Raw genomic sequence first — 21,138 nt, 5'->3', positions numbered from 1 at the left:
TGGCTGCATTTTTTTGTAAAAAACTTACGAGTTCTTTGTTAACGCATGCGCACGCAAACAGCGAAGCGAAATGTTTGCTAAACTTTAATTTGTGAATTTTGTGAAACGTTTGATTACATGTTCCTTAAATTTGCGGGATTAACCCAAATAAACAACGAAAAAATCAATGGTTTAGGTCTTACGACAAATATTTTGCTGCTACAGGCCAATTCCGCAAAGGGAACTTACAAGTCTCTTTTAAGTGATTGAATCACAAATTATAGGTTCAACTTCGTAGTATTAAAACAAGAAAAATGAATGGAAATCGAGTGTTCTCCTGCAATTTCATGTGTAGTTTATATGTTCTTGATATTTGATGCTTAAAATGTTATTTTTTGACCTACTGATTCATTGAAAATTCAGAAATATACTCTCAGATATTTAACCCTTCCACCAACATCTGATTTAACCCTTCCACCAACATCTGGTTTAACCCTTCCACCAGCATCTGATTTAACCCTTTCACCAACATCTGATTGAACCCTTTCACCAACATCTGATTTAACCCTCCCACCAGAATCTGATTTAACCCTTCCACCAACATCTGATTTAACACTTTCACCAACATCTGATTTAACCCTTCCACCAACATCTGATTTAACCCTTCCACCAACATCTGATTTAACCCTCTCACCAACATCTGATTTAACCCTCCCACCAGAATCTGATTTAACCCTTTCACCAACATCTGATTTAACCCTTCCACCAACATCTGATTTAACACTTTCATCAACATCTGATTTAACACCCTGATAACAGATTTTATTTTTTCCTGGATATTTACGCTCAAATCAAGTAGTCGCTGAATTATGCGGTACAATTAGCAAGGCGAGACCTGATGCAATTTTGGTGAAGAAAACATATATACAAAAGTGATGTCTCCTTTGTTATGAGGGCAACAGGACATACACCCCCCTACTTTTTTGCTAAAATAAGTCCGTAGTTTTTGCAAATATTAAAAAATCCCTGCGCTATTTTTGAAATTTAAAGTAGAAACACAAAAACGAAACAATTTAATCTTTGTCGCACAGACAGATGATCATCAATCGAATGAGCATAGATGTATACCATATATGTTTTTTTGTTGATATTTTAAATTTATATTGACAATTAATTTCACTTTTTATTAGACTTAATTATACATGTGTTTGCTATAATGATTATTGTTTATTCCTCAGGTGTTGGATTGGTAGGTCGCTCTACTTCTTCTGATTCTTCCTCACTTTCTTTCTCTTCTTTATGCCCAGTACCTTCATCTAGTCCTTCCTCTTCTTCATCTTCCAAGGCATCTTCTGAACCTTTTCCAGAAGGTGCTTCTTCCTCATCCTCTGAACTTTTTTCTGGTTGGGTTGGCTCCTCAGTATCTTCTTCCGAACTTACTTCTGGATGGGCTTCCTCCTCAGTAGCATCTTCCGAACTTACTTCTAGATGATCTTTCTCCTCAGTAGCATCTTTTGAGCTTTCTTTAGAATGGGCTTCCTCCTCAGCATCTGCATTTTCTTTTGGATGAGTTTCCTCTTCGGCAGCATCCTCCCTGCTCTCTTTAGCTTCCTTCTTATTTTCCATCTCATCGTCGTCAACTTCTTCAACATTTTCATCGTCACTATCCTCGCCGTCATCCGTTTCGTCTTCAAATGGTTCTTCTTCTCTTGGTATAGAGGAGGGCACAATATGTTCATAGCCTGGAGAAGGAATTTCTTCCATATCGTCATCACTTTCATCTTCACCTTCTTCGATGATGACATCAGTTTCGTCCATGCTAGGTGGGGGTATTTGTTCTTGTTCCTCTTCTTTTTCGTCTTTCTCTTCTCCCCCTTCTTTTTCTTCTTCTTCATTTTCTTCTTCTTTTTCCTCTTTCCTCATTTTATGTTGTGGCGCATCGCTATGTTTTTCTTTTTCTTCTACTACTTCTTCCTTCTCTTCTCCTTTCAAATTTTCTTCTTTTGATGGATAGCCTGCATGCTGCATGAAAAAAGAATTAATATATGTTTAATAAGCTGAAGTAATTCTTTTCAGCCCTAGGGCTATTGTTAAGTTTAATCGGCACCGGCACACTTGTTAGCCTGCGCCACGCGTTTACCACAAGTAATAATATTATAAAAAATGCAAGTAATTGATAAGGACACGTTTTTTGTATGAGAATATAACCCTAAATGACCTGAGTTCAAGATTTGAGTGAATCTAAAAAGCGTTTATAAAATCTCAACACTAATTCGTCTAATCGATGCATTTTTAATCTACCTCACTTGTAAAAACAAAAAAAAGTTTACCATAATCCTTTGCTTGTACGGAAAGAAACACAGAAGTTTCGATATTGTTACCAAAGCCCTTTACGCGCTTAAGATGAAACTCAAGGTTTTCGATTTAGAAAAATAGAAAACATACGTGTTCGTCGTTTTCTTCACTTTCTGGATGAATTGGATATTCGTGTGGTAAATCTTCAACACCAGGAGCAGGCTGCTCAGTTGTTGTATCTTTTTTATCCTCTTCTTCTTCAGTTGGAAAGTCAATGAAGAATTCTTGATCATCATCTGGTAAAGCATCAGTGTGTTCATCTTCGTTTATATCGTTTGGAAATATGTGATCGTAAGGTAAAGTATCTATCTCTCCATCAGTAACTAAAAAATAGGTTATTCATAATTTAGTTTTATAAGCAGTCATATAGCTAATACTTTAAAAATACTTTTATGTATAGATTACAAAATATTACCTTTGTGAGTGAAGCCTTTATCAAAAGTGGGCTTACAGCTTGCAAACGCGCAGCAAGTTACACACAGTAATAAAAGTTTGAACGCCATTTTGTTTTCACTATCAACTCACACTCCTTGTTGATCCTGACAAATATGAAGCAGTGTATGAGTTCTGACATGTGACTTGATTGTGATAAAGTATTTATTTATTTATTTGTTTATTTTGTAATCACGTATTGATTTTGTTATTTACAGTACAAATAAGAAAGTTGAAGGAGGATAAAATTACAATGTTTAAATCGTGAAGTGAAAATATTGACAAGCCACAAGATTTATCTAGAGATTGTGATTGGTCAATAAATTTAATTTGCATTTTGTGACAAACAATTGATTTCAATCGTGACAAAGAAAGTTATAAGCTTTTTGTAAGTTCAAAATGGAAGCGTTAAAGCCGGAAAATAAACCGAGAACCGTTTTTATGTGTGCATCGGATAGGCGCACATTTCGTCAATTTGAAGATCTAAAAGTATGTTTGATTTTCTTCAAGTTTGTATCAAGAATACAAAATTTTTTTTTGTACTTTCAACCCACACAAGTTAAATGCAAGCTAACTTTCATGAAGCACTCATGGGAAACCTTGCCCTTCCAATCCACTTCTTATTTATTTCTGTTGTACCATTTTGCTAGTCTAAAGATTAAACAACTATTTTTTTTTCTTTTTCTTTAATTTTGTTCACAGGACAGTGTTTCTTTTAAGGGCTGACGACATGTCTAACAACAATATGCGACGCAAATGATGTTTTTTTACATCTTCTTAACTTTGTCCCGAGGACTTCTTTTTATTATTTTGGAAATATATTTCTTCAACCTAGTCCCCAGGACTCTTCTCCGTCTATAATATGCTAACGGGGCGAAGTAGAAGAAACTCGAAGAAGAATATGAAAAGAAGTTCAAAGATAAAGAAGAAAAGTAGTCAAAGAAAGTGTAATCTTCGAAATACGTTCTTATAAGACAAAAGCAAGAAAACATTTAGAAGAGGACAGACATTGAAAATCTTGAGGTACAGAAAGCACTCTTCATCTTTTTGTTATAAGTTAATTCTGAATTTTTTATGAATAATGAAGAATTTGATAAAGTTGAGATTATCAAGAATACATAGCTACTTTAAAACTGCAAATAAGCAATTTTGATAAACAGCAAAAAGAAGACAAATGGAAGTTAGAGCAAGCCGATGATGTGTTGAATTGGTGGAAAGATAAATTGAGGAAATGGACCATAAATACAAAGCTAGGCTGGACTTAGCTACACAGCTGGTCACGAAACTAAACATCAATGAATCATTCTCGATACCGTTACAAACACTGCAAATAGACCTGATATGCCGCTTAAAATACCGAACATTGATCGCAAGGTAGACAAGGTGAAAGAACGACCTATAAATAAAAAAAGGTTGGAAGATATAACAACTCAAGACGTATCAATAGTTTTAAAATCTGATGGATGGACACAAGCTTTCCTATGGGTTATAGACCTCCAGATAATTCAGTTCTTGATCCTTCCTAAAGGGCCATTCATTCACTAAATACGCACGTCTCACTTAAAAATCGAAATAATAATGTTTTATAGGTAGAAGTGAAGAGTGAATGAGGAGATGATTGAAAAGCTGAAATCTTGTTCGCATGAAAAAAAATACTTCTATAGCTTAAGGAGCCAAAAAACCGATGGTACGTGCTAAATAAATGGTCTCTTCTTGGGTCTCTTTAAACATGGTATAATATTAGTAATGCATTCCCTAACCGATCTGATATTTTTTTTATGTTCATATGAGGCGAGCTGGTCCGGTTAGGAGTCTTGGAAAAAGTTACGAAAGTTTGTTTATATATTTTACAGCACGTTCTAAAGTACGTTTAAATTACAAAGATTTTTCAAGAAAATGTAATCCATGAGAAGTCCTAACAAATAATGCTTATTTTGTCAAAACACAAACATCACAATAAAATTTGATGAGGATGTTATTTATCTGGAGTATTTATATTTATGGAATTTTCGAACAGAAAAAAATGTTATTTGCAAAAAAAAATAACTTTAATCATGCACAAAAATAAAAAACTCGGTTAGCCGGGCTTTAATTCAGAAATTGCGTTAATATGGAAAAAAAACATCCCGCTTAACCCAGACCCTGGTACCAGTGTGCCGAGATCTCGGTTTGATGGGCTGGGTTTATTTTACATACAAACGCAAAGCATTTTTTGCTAGAAAAATACCACTGACGCGGGATCTCAGATAACCGTGGCCCCCTTAGATACAGTAATTTTAACTTTCCAAAAATGTTTACTAGGTTAAGTTTTTAAGAATCTATAAGAATCACTAATCGATGCAGCGAGATTTTCTAAAAGCTGTTGACGCAAGCCGGATAGTTTTTATTGTACCAAGCCAAACCGGTTTATTTATAAGGCTCTTAAGTGGGCGCAAACCGGCCAACATTCTGGCCAACATTTTCGACCAACATTTTGGCCAACATGTTGATACGGTTTGCGTTGGCGTACATTTTAAAAAAAGTAGCCAACATTACGAAATGTTCATTAATTTCTTTTTGATTTCCAGTGAAGAGGGATGTCAGAGTCTGAAACTGCTGCTTGTTTGGCACTCGTCGTCTTGCTTGATGACGATGACAAAAAAAGACGTGCTCCTACAAGAAAATGGCTTCGAAGAAGAAACAGCGAAGGGCTGTATACTAACTTGGTATAGGAATTAAGCTACGGGGACACGGCAACAATTTTCTTGCGATTGCAACGTAAAAGTTAAAAAAATTAGTTGTGACGCCGGACTGAGTGGTTAGAACAAGTAAACCGTGTCGTACAGAATATATGACAACTTCAATTTAATTTAAATAAATAACACAGAAACAGTCTGTTTTTAACACTGGGCTAAGCACTTAGTACAGGAAAACTGTGTCGCAGATGCGTATAGGTAATCGCCTTTTTTAAAAAGAAAATTATGGCAACTTTGGTTTCAATAAAAACACAGGGAACAGCCTGTCGTTACCCCGTTCAGCTAAAACAATTGCTCAGCCATCTTTATTTAGCAGAAAAATACTAAAAGGTGTAGCTACCTAACTGCATTTAGCATAAGAATTATTGCTTAAGAATATTGTTGTAGCCAAACTGCATTTGGCTACTTTCACTTTTGGGAAGAGATAGCTAAAGAGCTAGCTAGATGGTAACAACCCCAACGTAAAAATAAACAATATTAGCTAGGAGAAAAGCTCTTATATTAGGCTGAATCACTTCCTTCAAAGAATAAAAATAAATAAGGCTAGTTAGCTGGATTTAGGATGTCCCCTCAAAATCCACGTTCATAGCCAAAATCTTAAAATTGGTGGTTTAAGATTTATACGTGGCTAAAAATACATTTACCATAACATGCGAAAACGTACAGAAAAAAATTACAAAATAAAAAACTTAAAAACCTAGCACTGAACACACCACTTTTAAAATCAAAATGGCCTTTGTAACCTCTGCTTACACGTTCCTTCGTCGGCATGTCGAGGTCGCAAAAATCTCGTATTGGTTTTGTAAATAAATCGGGCATTGCATTTGGCTGCTACACGCGGGTGATTAAAACAAAGTGGGTAAAAATATATTGCATACCAAATACGTGCGTATTTAAAAAAATTCTTGTTTCCGTAACAGGACGCGTCTTTCGCGGACACACAGACAAAATACGGCTATTATTAAAGAGACTAGTCGGTCACCCGTGAAAAATTCACGGGTTCATAACCCGTGCATTATGTATCGCATGTCGTGATTCCGTAACACGACGAGTCTTTCGCGGACAGACAGACAAAATACGGCTATTAATAAAGAGACGCCAGGTTAAGTCACCAAAGCTTAAACGCCAGTTTAAGTGCTTAAGTACAGGTAAACTAAGTTACACATAAAGTTGCGACTTTTACTAAAAGTAACGCCGGGTTAAGAGCCAGAAATAAAAAAACGAAAATTATATATACAAGCAGGCATAAAATAAGAAGGAACAAATTAACACGAAGCGAATACAAAAATATATATGTTCAGGCTTACTGGTCCTCCGAACGTTTTATGGTATCCGTATAAACTGCTTCCCGCAGGGGTGTCTGTTTTGCCGAAAGGTTATCCAAAGGCCAAAATCAAAAGTGTTTGGCTTGGGCAGAAATGCCACTGAACAATTCACATATTTCAGTAGGAAGTTGTTATGAGGCAGAAAACTTTTCCATTGTAGCAACACTTAAAATGATTCATTATTAAATTCTCATACACTATGAAATCAGCTGTAGAATGCGTAGGAGGTACGATATTGTTAACTCTAGCTAAATATACTAAACGTAGAAGCCTAGCACGTAAAAAGTCTGTTCTAAGCCTAACCGCAGCTTGTTGGGCTAATTCATTTTCTCCTTAACTGATTACCGAGGAGGTAGAATGTATGTCTTGCTACAGCTTGGTGGGGCAATTCATTAGTTCTATTTATACGATAGGGTTGTGCATCTGCCTGCCTACGTAGAGATGCCTATTTATTAGCACGTCCTACATTTTGACACACCTCTTAACAGCGATACAGCATTTTGGGTGTAATATTTTTCAAAATATTACTTTCCTGCAACTTTAGCTGAAATGAAAAATTTACTCGGTTATGTAATTTAACTAATTACATAACCGAGTAAAATAAGCGTGGATGATAGATAGGAGAAAGTCTAGTACCTAGCCTATAATCCAATTTCACTAAAACGCGGAAACAAAGTACCGCGTTGACGAATCATGGTCTGAGCATAAAATTATGTGTGTAACACAATTGAGCAAAACAAAAAGTCAAGAAAAGACCGGTCCTGAATTTGTTGTTTTATCAAAGGAATGTGTAGTGTCTGATGAAGCTGTTTTTGTGGAAATTTAACAACGTCATTCTTCTGTAAATACAACGTCATTTTCAAATATTTAATGCTCTCAAGAATCCACAGAAGATTAGGGACAACTTTACTAATTTTACATCTTTACTTTTTTCGACAACGTTGCTTTTTACGTTGCTCAGTGGACAACTCTCAACATTTTTCTTTTGTCCTCTTTATATATCGTTTTCTACAACATATAGCATATATGATATGGCTCATAATTTCCTTTAAATCATGTTGTTGTGTTTCTATCAGAGAGTTTCTGTGATGTTCTAGTGTTCTTAATTTTTACTTGCTCGTAATATATATAAGAAATTGTGAATTTTGTGGACGATGGTATTATTAACTACAACTAGAACTCTCCTGATATATTTGCGGTGAAGACTGCTTGAAATACTGTTTGATCATACCGTAGTTTTGCGATTAAATGCCGCCCTAAAAATTTTTTTTATAAAAAGACTTCTGAACACCAACTCACATTACCTTGGAATCAAACCAAACAGTAATTTCTTTGTTTTTGATGTTAAAATGACGCTTCCGCATGTTTTATTGTGTCCTTTAAAACTCGAAGTTTTGGCGCTCGTCTCTTGACCAAACAGCAGTTAGGTTAATTGTAGCATGCGACTCAAACGCCCTTGCTTTATCGTATTAGGGTAGATACATTTCGAACAACTTAGTAAATGATTTTCTTGAGAGTAGAGGTGGCGGCATGTAACGTCTTCACAACGGCTTTGCCAGATCTATAGCGAGGAGAATCCCATTGTTCCCGTGTTGCGATAGAAAATGTGGTTACGAAGTTATAAATTCCCTGAAACTATCTTTCAAGATTTAGGATGACGCTGACTGAAATGGGTTTTTTTCGGTAAAGTTTGTGTTGCCCATGTTAACTCTTCCTTCCTATTTTCGAAAAGTATTATGCGATCGAGTTGTACATTCTTATATCACGGAAAAAAAGGAGCCAAAGGTATTCAAAAGCATTCCGCTAGGCGTTCCTTACGTAATCAAATTGGATTTGTGCTGCAGGATTGAAAATAAGTAAAAAGTACAATTGACTATCTGAAAAGTTCACAATATAGTGTATACTTCGTGCATTGAATTAACCTCATTCTTGAATATTATTGAAAAATGTCAATGTTCCAAGAATATAATTTTAAACATCACAATGTGTATTTGACAATGTATTCCTCATAGAGATCCCCAATGTTGTTGGTTTACCACCCCCTCTTTGATTTCGTCTGACTCTTTCCCGGGGAACTCTTTGTCTTCATCTGATCCTTCATTTTCGAAGGCCTTTTCGACTTCGTATGATTCTTCCTTGGAGGCCTCTTCAACTTTGTCTGATTCCACAGGAACCTAATCGTTTTCGTAGGATTCGTTTTTTATCGCGATATCTTCGATTTCGTCAGAATCCATAGGTGGAATCACTTCGATTTTGTCTGATTTCTCTTTGGACTCCTCTTTGTCGAATTCCTGCTCTGGAACTCTGGAATTATTATTAAGAACCTCCTCGGCTTCTTCCTCAGGATCCTCATCAATGTCATTAAAGATTTGAAATTCGTCATCATCTGGTATGGCTAACTCCATATCTTCAGCTTCATCCTCGTCCCCTTCATCGAAGTGGTCTTCAGAAGCATCTATATCTTGTAACTCATTATAATCTTCCAACTGATTCTTGATATTCTCTACGTCTTCTCGTTCAGGTTTGGAGACACTGGTTTGATTTGAAGTCCGTTGGTTTGGATCTAGAATGCAAAAAAAAATGTATTTTCTTCTGTTATTAAACTGTTTATTTTTTGCTCTTTTCAAATGGAAAGTGGTAAAATATTGTAAAGTAATACGAGAGGAAACTGAAATTATTATCTCTTTTTGTTATTGGTGCTGCTAACGAAGCTGCAAATAGAGCGAAAAGTACAATAACTACTTTCATCTTTTTTAAGTAAATCTCTTTGCAAAAATTAAACTTTGATAGCTGTCTTAAAAACATTTTGCCTTTCTTATCTACTATATTTCAGACGAATACAACGCGGAAATTCATTGATCACTATGGCGCTGTTAAAATTGGAAAAGGGAGTGATTAAAAGAAGTCGCTGTAAAAGGAAGATTCTAGAGAGCTCAAAGAGAAACATATTTTTGCAGATGATTTAAATAACAGTGACAGAATTATTCTGTGGGGAAATTAGACAAGGCATGTTCAAATTGTTAGATCACCCAGAAAAGGAAGAAGATAGAAGAGAAATTAGCAAAAACGAGGTGACGCCTGAGAACAACTCAAATGAAACTAAAAAGGATCTTAGGGCGAACCCGAAAAACCTATCTGTTTCCGATGTGGGCCCACTAAAGCTTAGTTCCACTGCGGCGATGAGCTCTCATCGCTCATATGGTTTATCACCCAAATTTCATCGCACAACACTTATCGCCGATGTGTTCGCACTGGTTCTTTATTTTTTTTATTTCTTCGTCGACTTTTTGACATAATAAGAAATTGTTCTGAAAGTAAAGTCAGGTTGCTAGCAAAACAAGAAGAAAATTGCTTCGAGCGTTATTTTTTATGGTTTTGAGAAACAGAATTAAAAGAAAACAAAAACTAAAAAGAAGACCATTTTGGGTAGAGGAAATTTTCAAGCATAGGAAAAACAAAGGTGCTTATAATCAAATTTTGGCGAAGTTACGCGTGGCTGACAGAGAGTTTTTAGGTTTTTGAAAATGTCTCCCGAACGATTTGACCATTTCTCCTTGTAACATTTTGACGTTTTATCGTACAAACATTTGTATTTTTGGACCTCGATGGAAAGTCGTTCGTCGTCTTGTAAATCAAACGTTGGTTTCGGCATTCTGTTTGAAAATATTATTTCTACTCTTTTGAAAACAAGACAGCAAATAACATTAATATAGAGAGCAAGCAAAAATATACAATAATAACCTCGCTTTCTGTGGTGCCGTGCCATCATGGTTTCTTATTATATCTATTTCATAAGACCAGATAATTACTTGACTTACTGTAATACAAGTAGACCTTCCTCTTGTCAAAAAGTTCTACGGGTACATTTATCATTACATTATGAAAAAAGGTTTTTGCAATTCACATGGTTTGTTAAAGCATAAACCAATCGCTTTAAATTTTCAATCCATAATGTGTGTCCTTTGTCTTTGTTTTATCTTTTCCGACACAATGAAAAGATCAACAAGTAGGACAACGAACCAAGGCGATGAATATCAAAACGTTTTGATATTCATCGCCCATCATTTTGCGTTCGTTGCCGAACTTTTTGATTTGGACGACGAACTTTAGCATTCCCACCAAACTCATCATTGACGATGAAGTATGGGCGATAGCGATCATCGCCTCAGTGGGAACCAAACTTAAGAAGGACAATGTGTAAAAAAACACAATCTTATCAATTTCACACAATACCAATTTAAAAGCTGAATTTTCTTACTTTTTTGCCTCATCCTAAACTTGCTGAATAGTGAGGTTTGTTGCTATGTTCAGTAAAATATTGCACAATACATGAAAAGATTTGGTAACCCTGTGTGAGATCTCTCGCAAATCGTAAAGTGTGTGGTAAACGTCGTGTAACTGATTTTCACCATACACGCTAAATGTTAGCATTTCTATAGCAACCAGCAGTACTGCTTTTTAGTATCTGATACTGTAAAACTCATAGGACATATGGCTACAGAGTTCCATAACTTTAAAACATGTTAAGCACATTTAAGGCTTTTCAATACCAAGAATTACTGAAATGTTCCTTTAAACTTAAAAAATGAAAAAATAAAAGGAAAATTAAAAAAAAGTTTAGTAACAATATGGACTTCAAAGTGTAGACTTCAAATAAATTCACATTTGTGTACTACATTTAAAAGAAAATATGATTTTAATAGGAAGCTTGCTTTGCAGATATCAGAATTGTAAGTGTCAAAGGTAATGTTTCTTTAACAAATGTTTTTGCTGTTCAGACATCTGGCGTTTTTTTTGAAACTTGAGCGGCGGTTGATGGCTAAGGACAAGATCTAGCATTAACCCAAGCTTGGATTTTGTGTGTTGTCTCTATTCAAAATTGTTTTAGGATGTGTAGGTGGAAGTGATTTTCGTGTATTAAACAATTTGGACAGGATGTTAAACGTTCCTAAAGGCCGGCTCAAATGCCTCCAACATTTCATCTAATAATAAAGATCTGTTCTAAAACTACAAACAAATGCGTAGACGGTTACAAACAAGTTACAGATGAGTTACCTTATCGGTAAAAAAAAGTCGGTGTAAAAAAAAGTCGGCAAAAAATTTAGTCACTTAGCAAAAATTAGTCACTTTTTACCGGTTAATTTTTTTAATATTGGTCACTTATTGCCGACTTTTTTGACACCGCTGAATTAAAAGAGAACAAAGATTTTACAACAATCTAATCTATTTCAATAACATCTTTATTAATGATTTTATCAATAATATTTTGGACATCTCCCGTCTCCTTCGCATTATCTTCTTCTTCATTTTCATCATTTTTCTCTTCTTCAACACTCCCTTCTGCCTTATCATTGTTGATAACAATATCAATTTCGTCGTCGTCACTCTCGCCGTCGTCATCACTTCCGTCGTTTTTTTTGTCTTCCTTCTCGCCAGTGTAATCATAGTCGTATAGGTTGTTGATAAAGTCTTTCATTAGAAAAAAATTCTGTCTTCTTTCACTGTAAAAGTAAGTAGAAGCGGTACTTCAAGTCCTCCTGCAGGGATCGGGGACACTTTGTAGTTGGTGGAGAGCAATTGACCAGAAATACTTCCACCTTCTTTGATGAAATAAAAACAGTGGCGTGAAATTTCCCTTGGAATGTGCCCAACAGTCATCCAGTTGTCAAAGAAATTATTCTTTATTTTAATGGCACATGCATAAGGATCACATTCTTTGGACGATTTGTTAGTCTCAATTTGTACTTGGACTTTTTGACCTGCTTCAGCATTTTTCCACGTTGTGTTCTTGTAAACATGATAACCTCTGGCTGCAATCTTTCTGTCGAATGAAGGCATATTTCTACGAACATGAATAATCAACGAACTTGCCTTGTGAAAAAAATGAGTGCAAAAAAAACACGTTCGAACATTTCAATGCTTTCGAAATCTATTGTGACATAATAAGTTGCTCTCCACCTTTGTTGTTACGTTATAAAAACAAAAGACGATCGATTTCAATCAAGGAGCGAAGGAGGGACTTAAATCAAATTATGTAACTTTTCTGTTTCATCACTTTATCAATCAAAACATTGATAAAAAAGAATAGCAACAATGGCTAAAGTACGAGATTTGAGAGATTTTTATAAATCTTCATCGAGAAGCTGTAATGGGAAATCTCCTGAGAAAGTACCAACGTTTTTAACTTCTGCATCTGGCACTGTTAATGGAACAGCAATCAACGCGATTAATAAAGAGATGAAAGCGTTTGTTCAACCAAAAACCAAAAAGAAATACTCATCAGTTCCAAACAACATAAAGAATGAAGTTGGAGAATACGCTCTTTTGAATGGCACCAAATCAGCACTGGAGAAATTCAAGAAAAAGTATCCAAAATATACTTTCTTCCGAACGTCAGTGAATAATTGGAAAAAAAAGATTCAGAAGAACCAAAATCACTCTGTTTCATCTACTGTACACGAGAAGAAAGGTAGGCCAAACCTCTTACCAGACGAACTTATGCTTAAAGTGAGAGATGTGATAACTGGAGTACGTCTGGCTGGAGGTGCTATTTCAAGAAAAATGGTCATAGCAATTGGTAATGGAGTCGTCAAGGCAAACTGTCCATCAAAACTTAAAGAATTCGGTGGTCATATTGTACTTACAGAAGGCTGGGCTAGAAATGTATTGAAATCAATGGCATGGTCTAAACGAAAAGGAACGACCGGCAAAATCGAGCCAAGTGAACAATTTTTACTTGAAGAAAAGCTCACATTTCAACGACAAATTTCCGCTGTTGTCAGCGACGATGATATTCCTAAGGATCTTATATTAAATTTGGACCAAACTCCTTTATCTTATGTGTCTCTTGGAAAATACACTTTCAATCCAAAAGGAGCAAAAACTGTTCCAATTAAAGGCATCGATGATAAGAGACAAATAACAGCTACTTTTGTTATCAGCATGACTGGTAAGTTTCTCTCGATTCAACTTATCTATGAAGGCAAAACAAAAAGATGCCTCCCAAAGTTTGATTTTCCAACTGGCTTTAATGTTACATTTTCCAGCAATCATTGGTCACATACTGAAAAATCAATGGAGCTATTTGAAGATATTATTTTTCCGTACCTGGATAAAGTCAAAGTAAATCTGAATTATCCAAAGGAGCAACTATCGTTAATAATCATGGATACATTCAAGGGGCAGGATAACGAAGCTGTTCTTCAACTTTGCCGAAAGAATTCTTGCAGAGTTATAATAGTGCCCCACAACCTAACAAATAAGTTTCAACCACTGGATATAACCTTGAACAAGCCAGCAAAATCGTTCATTTCCAATTGTTACAATGAATGGTTTTCTCATCAAGTTTCCCAGCAGTTGGAGAAAGGCATAAGACCTGCAGATATTAAAGTGTCGCTTAATCTAACCGAATTAAAGGTGATGCATGCTAAATGGATTTCAAAACTTTATGAATTCTTATGTGCTCAAGATAAAATGATATTAAATGGCTTCAAAGCTGCTGGTATAACAGAAGCAGTGGAATCTGCTAATGCTGTCTTGGAAAGAATTGAAAACCTTTTTCGTTGTTAAAATATTTACTTATTTTTCTCTGCTATTTGTATGAACAGTTTGTTGTTGTTGATTATGTTGTTTTTGATGTTTATATTACAAAGATACTATTGTTAGCATTAAATTAAACAGTAGGAATTCAAAAGAACTTCTTTAATTTTCTTTCTCCTTTACCAGGTTTGGTTTTACAGGATCATTATACACTAACTCTGTGAAAAAGCTCTCCACCAAATATGGTCATACATAATTGAACCAATCATTAACCGAGAAATTATTTGCTTTTATCATCTCACGTGGGTTTAAGAGAAAGCTATTGGTTCAATTGGTTCAAACTTAGTGTATACAAAGACATAATATAGCGGAGCTCCGCTATTTGGTGTATACTCCGTATAATATTGCGGATGAGGCTTCATAAAACGACAAAGTCTAAATTTGATTAGAATCCCTGGAATCACTTTGGAAAGTCAAAAAACTAAAAAATTGGAGGTTAAAAAGTAATTCAAAAAATCGGCAAATATTACTAGTCGGTAAAAAAAAAGTCGGTAAAAATTTTCGGTCGGCAAAAAAAAATGTCGGTAAAAAAATTGGTCGGTAAAAAATTTAGTCACCTAGCCAAAATTTAGTCACTTTTTGCCGACTTTTTTTTTACCGATAAGGTACAGACGAGTACAAACTAGTTACAGACGAATCGAATCACAGACAAGTTCAGACAAGTACAGGTAATCACGGACGATTTTTCCATCTTTAAAAATGAAACTTCATAAAAAGAATAGTGAGTTTCCCAACTGATTCTTTAAAATTTTAAAATAATGTAGTTTTCCCGAACTTCTCATAAAGGTATAGAACGCTACATGATTGTTAAAAATAGGAAAAGTAGAGGAATTCACCTTTTCGTTTGATGTATAATTCGATTTGTAAATATAAAATAACAAACAAACAACAATAAATATAAAAAACAAACAGTTTTGTTCATGTGAGCACTTGTTGAATGTTTTTATAATATTATTTCGATTTACATAGATTTCATAAAAGTGGTTGGCTACATAATTATTTCACGTTTCATTTTTAATTATAATTGCACAAATGGATGAATTATGAAAACGCAAAAATTTTAGTCCAAAAAAGGTTGATGAAACACTTGTTCCCTTGATAGAAATAATGGTCAACCTTTGTGACAAAAAAGCCTAGTATAAAGGATGCCTTATCTCAATAAATAGGTTAAAACTTCAAAAATTATTACTATATTCCCTTTTTGGACCTCGCGAAAAAAAGTTTTTGCAAAAATTAGTTTACTAAAACATTAAAGTAGGACCTATTCCTAGCCTTATGTTCTTATAGAATTGTTCTTATAAAAAGTGTTTTAAAAATAACAATAATGAATGTATTTCAAATTGTATTAATTTTGGCGCAACTTTTTTGCGCGAATGCGCGAAAATAAGTACGAATAAGCTTAGCTGCTTCTATTTAATTGTTTTATTTATTTTACAACAGGTCTTTATAATGTTCAGAAGGAAGCGATAGAAATTAGTGATAGTGATGACGATTTTGTGATAACTGGAGGTGCGTTTCTTAAAATATTCACTCCCCAGCAGTGAAAATTTCAAATATAATTTAAAACACCATTAACTTAGGTTGGGATGCAAATGGGTTTAAAAAAATTGAAATTAAAACGCAAACCGACAGTTCAGACATGAAATCAAATGCCACAGGTGAGTAAACCACATATTTAAACACTGTGATAAATATAAGGAGGTAGTGACAAGTAGTTTGTTTTCTTCTCGTACGCAAGTTGTATCGAACTTTACAACGATGACACAACGCTTCCTGTTTATTGCAAAAAGTGTAGACATCAGGGAGATAAATATGACAGAGATTTGGGAGCAACAAGATGACCATATAGAGTTAAGGACACAGTGACTTTACTACTGCACCAAAAGAACCTAAACATAAAACATCCATACAATTTATATGCTGATAATATATCAGAAACCTTTAAAAAAACGACAAAATACGATTATATGCTCATTCTTTGATATTTCTAACATATGATTTATCAGGGAAAAGGGATGATAACGATGAAAACTTAACTGATACTGATTTGAAACAAGTTAGCAAAGTCATATCAACCACTGCACATGGAAATGCAAAAATAATTACTACAAAACCCTTCTTCTAAGAGTGTAAGGAAAAGGAGATGTGTGAAAGCAGCAAAGCTCCACGTATTATTTTAGACGAAATCGAAGAGTCAAGAAACTCGATATTAAAGGACCAGGCAGGTGTCACAAATGCAAAGCAAATTTATAATTACCGTTGCAATTATAAAAAGAAACAAGATGATGACTTCACTTCGTTAATTTATCTTAGTTTTTCACAAAAAGATGAAGGGTTCGATATTTTTGATGGCGACCAGCCTTTTGTGCAAGAAATAGTGTTTCGGGCTGCTAAAAAACCGTCAGTGGTTCTGTTGCTCGAACAAACGCTAGTAGATATGGCACGTTTTTGTACAATGAAAGCTCCTTAAAAATGTTTCTCTCTAGTATCAGCAGATACGACATACCAGATTGCTGGTCATTACTTCACTCCGACCGTGTTTGAAAACCTGGCAGTGCTTCGAAGAGACAAGCCTAAAAGTCCCTGGATCCTGGGGATAAGTATGTTACATAGACACCAAGAAACTCAAGATTTCACATATCTCTGGCAAGTAGCTAAACGAAAGAAACCGTCACTTTCGTCTTGAGGGTATTAGGAACGGACGATGCGATTTTAGGTGAATGCGGCAGTTGTTCCAGTCACCTGCTGGGTTACGATACATTTTAAAAAAACATTGAAAATAAACTACGAAAATTGCTTTTCCCTCAGAGTTAAATAAAAATTATAATGAAAGATATATTTGAAGGGCTCTATGAGAGCAAGGGGGAGCAAGGCCTTGACCGTTTATTAAATAATTTTCGCAATAAATGGCTAGCCATTGAGGTAAAATATACTAGAAAGAAGTCGGCTAGGAAATTTGTTTTATACAGTTGACTCTCTTTTATCCGAATCTCTATTATCCGAATCTTTCTATAATCCGAACAAATTCACCGTCACCGTCACCGTCACCGTCAATTTTCTTTAAGAAACTCTCATAATTTACTTTCTACTATTCGATCTCTATAATCTGAAAACATCTACAATTAGAACTAACTTTTAGGTTACTTCGGCCATATTTTCTCTATAATCCGAATTTTTAAGTGTAAATATACCATTAACACTTTCGAATGTTTTTGTTTTTCGTAATTTGAATCTCTGTCGAATTTGAATGTTTTTGATTTTTTTGTAAGGGGCTGTTCATGGAGGCGGGCTGGCTTGGCTAACCGGGGTGATTTTCATCTCGTGTTCATATGAAGTTGTTTACATTTTACAAAAGATTCATAAACAATGAAGCTATTGTTAATTTCATCTCGCCTAGGCGGGCTGGCTCGCCTGTCATATGAACACATTTTTATTTTTTCATGTGTTTCTTAATAGCAGCGAGATCCCGCTCGGCCGAGCCAGCCCGGTCAACCGAGCCACCACGCCTCAATATGAACAGCCCCTAAGACAAAGAGAAATCGCAAGCAATCTTAAGCCAGTGAGTTCTTTTATTTTCGTTTAAAACTGAAAACGGCTAAGCTACTCCATGTCGATAAAAATTTGGGGACAAAGTACAAGCTTTGCTGGAGTTGGAGAAAGGAAGGTCCAATAAAGAAGTGGCAAAATTATTTGGCTCCCCACCTAATACTCTTTTGAACTGGAAAAAAACAAACAAAAGTTTTTTGAAGCGTACAAAAATGGAAAAGCCAATACAAGAAGAATGAAATCTGATACCTAAATAATAATGTATCAAATTGTTAAGAAAACTTACTTATTCGTTTTCATTTCTCAGCTCACCCTACTTTTTTTAATTTTTTTTTTGATGAATATAGAGCAACATCAATGAAATACAAAATGACAAAGTTTGCGCAGCGACACTGTGGAATTTGTGACACATACTGGCAAAACCCGATTGAATGGAGCAATCACGTTGCAAAATCTGAAATAGACAGTAACTCTGAGACTACAGCCACGGGACAGCATAAAACCGAACCACTGATGAATGTCATAAAAGCACTCAAAAAACTTTATATACGAAATTATAAAGCTCTGGTTAAAGCTTTTTACGATAAAGGACCGTTCATCTTGGCACCACTATACCGGAAGTGTGCCCTCACATTTTGGAGAATGGAGGGATAAGACCAAAAAATGGAACATATCCCTACAATTCCTGATCTGACTGAGCTGTCAAACAACGCGACCGATTCACCACCACAGAAAAAAAGATAAGGAAGTTAATGTACTAGAATTGGCGACAGATTCTGTTTTATCTAATTGTACACCTAACAATGAAAAGCCGGAGATTCCAATATCTGCAGAAGAACCGATATATTAACGGACAAGCCCAAAGATACTTTAAAGAAAATTTTCCAGCAAGCTGTGGACATCCTGTCTGATGTAAAAGGAATAACTACGGCTGAATCAGGTGATCCAAGAATGCGAACCGTAAAATGTTCAACTTCCACAACTCCGCACATCATATCACCATCTTCAAGAAATCGTGATTTATTGGAATGCAAATGAAAAACTCATACATGGTTCTTAATATGCGAACATACAAAAGCTGCAGCCGTGAATCTGAACATGTGTTTCGCGTATTTCGTGCAGGTTAAATAGAAAACCATGCAAAGTAAAGCACGAAGAGGTTTAACTGCTGCAATCGAAACGGATTCGACAATATCACAAACCGGCCTAAAGAAAGATCAAATAAAAAAACACCACGCAAAGAAGAAGACGCTAGAAAGTAGTCAAGATGTTCAACGAAAGCGATTCTTAGATTCTTAGAAAATGAGTAATGCTCACCAGCAGTAATGCTCACCCTCATTAAAATCATTAAAAACTTTTCGCACGTCAACAATTGGCAAATTAAAATGTCACCTTTTTTCTATGAAATTGTTTTACTACCCGGAAATGTGTCGGTATGCTATGGGTGCCAGAAAAAAAATGAAAGTCGAATGCCGCACACTTTCAAACAAGGTGATTGTGAAACACATGGATAGACGAATAACAGGGGTATCTCCTTCTGGACCTGTTACATTCGTTTATGACTTCACCGCAACTTATTGCCATTTAGATGTGCAACATATAGCTATAAAAAACAGGCTATTCTTCGAAAACCCGGTAGTGTACTTCTCTCAAACCTTATCGAAACAGCTCGTTAGTAATATGGCTGTTTGGTCAACGATTACAATGGTCAGGTGTTGTTGTTAAATTTATTTGAAAACTCAGTATGTTTCAAAACGATTTTTAGCTAAAACTTCTGTTTTCTTTTTTAATGAAGATTGTGTTCACGTGTTTTGTTTTTTTTAAGCTACTTACTTTTATTCCATACTTATTCCATTAAGAAAACTTTCGTTTAAGCGCAAAATCCTACTTTTTTGCCTCAGGGTGTGAAAAGACAAAATAATTGGGCACGAGTTTAGAGGGTGCTTTTGATGGAATGCAGTGTTTTATATTTTGTTGTTTTAAAAATATTGTTAAATAGAAAGAGGCGTTTAATGAGAGAGGTGTTTATTCAAAAAAGAAAAAAGGGCGTGTCTTTAGTAAATATCATCAGCATTTAAATGTTGTACTTTTATTTTTGTTATCAAATGTTTCAGTATGTACTAAATGAGTATATTTGACGATCAAAATTTTATATCCATTTTGTCCAATAAAAAACCCCTCGAATGGTTTATAATTTTAGAGAGGGCGTTGAATAGAGAGGCAAATTTATTAGAAAAAGATAGTTCACATTTGTTTTGAGGTGTACATAGCTTTGTTATGAATATGAGACTTGCATATTATTCTATGGTTGTCATTTCAATACCCGCATACATTTTACGCAATTCAACGTTACTGTTAAAATCTAAAAAATAATCTGTGTTTCGTTTGTACTCGACTGTACTAGTCTGTAATCGTCTGTACTCGTCTGTACTCGTCTGTTACTCTTCTGTACTCGTCTACACATTCGTCTGTAGTTTTAGAACAGATCAAAAATAAATGTTGGATGAAGTTTGATCTCGATCAAACTTATCCAAAATTTTTAGCTTTATCCAACAACTTTTCATGAAGTTTTATGTTGGATGCATTTAAGTCATTTTACGATTTCTTAGATATATTATCTAATTTTCGAATTTCCAAACACATTTTCGAACGTTTTTGACAATCGAATGTTTTTTTTCTCAATGGAATACTTGTAAATAAATAAATAAATAAATAAATTGAGAGTGTGTGTGGAAAAAATCATTTGTGGATAGCGAAAAGGAGCAGAAAAAGTCAGGATGACAGCTATGGCCAGTGATGCAGAAGACGATACCTACCAACCAGGTAAAACATTTGAAAAACAAAGAAAAGAAAAGCTTGATGAAAAGACTGTATGGACCAAAAATAAGGTCGAAAAAAAGAAAGGGGAAAAGCAAGAAAAAGACTCCAAAACAAATCCAATAACTCGTTTAAAAAAATCATGATAGCTGTCCTCCATGGTGAAAGTCAAATGAATGAACACGCCATGTTTGATGAAACGTGTTGGGTAAAGCAAGGTGGTTTAAAAATAGAACCTTGGATAACGAAACTCAATTGCAAATTTTCGATTTTCAATTTTCGAAATTCGAACAAATTTTCATCCAACATCATCCAAAATTCGAACCAAAATGTTGGATGAAATGTTGGAT

General features: G+C 35.0%; 2 protein-coding genes across 2 annotated transcripts; both read right to left on the bottom strand.

Annotated features, from left to right (window-relative positions):
• Positions 1–1,113: 1,113 nt before the first annotated feature.
• LOC130636002 (glutamic acid-rich protein-like) lies at positions 1,114–2,912 on the bottom strand. The gene is made up of 3 exons (XM_057445570.1): positions 2,750–2,912; positions 2,425–2,657; positions 1,114–2,001 (listed from the first exon to the last, which is right to left on the bottom strand). Exons 1-3 carry the CDS (start codon positions 2,835–2,837, stop codon positions 1,207–1,209), a joined length of 1,116 nt encoding a protein of 371 aa, XP_057301553.1. The 5' UTR covers positions 2,838–2,912; the 3' UTR covers positions 1,114–1,206.
• Positions 2,913–9,000: 6,088 nt separating this feature from the next.
• LOC130636883 (putative pre-rRNA-processing protein esf2) lies at positions 9,001–9,574 on the bottom strand. The gene is made up of 2 exons (XM_057446732.1): positions 9,445–9,574; positions 9,001–9,389 (listed from the first exon to the last, which is right to left on the bottom strand). The coding sequence occupies exons 1-2, from the start codon at positions 9,572–9,574 to the stop codon at positions 9,001–9,003; spliced, it is 519 nt and encodes a 172-aa protein (XP_057302715.1).
• Between the last annotated feature and the right edge of the window lie 11,564 nt (positions 9,575–21,138).

Source organism: Hydractinia symbiolongicarpus, chromosome 3 (assembly GCF_029227915.1).
Source record: "Hydractinia symbiolongicarpus strain clone_291-10 chromosome 3, HSymV2.1, whole genome shotgun sequence".
Classification (NCBI taxonomy): domain Eukaryota; kingdom Metazoa; phylum Cnidaria; class Hydrozoa; order Anthoathecata; family Hydractiniidae; genus Hydractinia; species Hydractinia symbiolongicarpus.
This window is presented reverse-complemented; position numbering and strand designations above follow the sequence as displayed.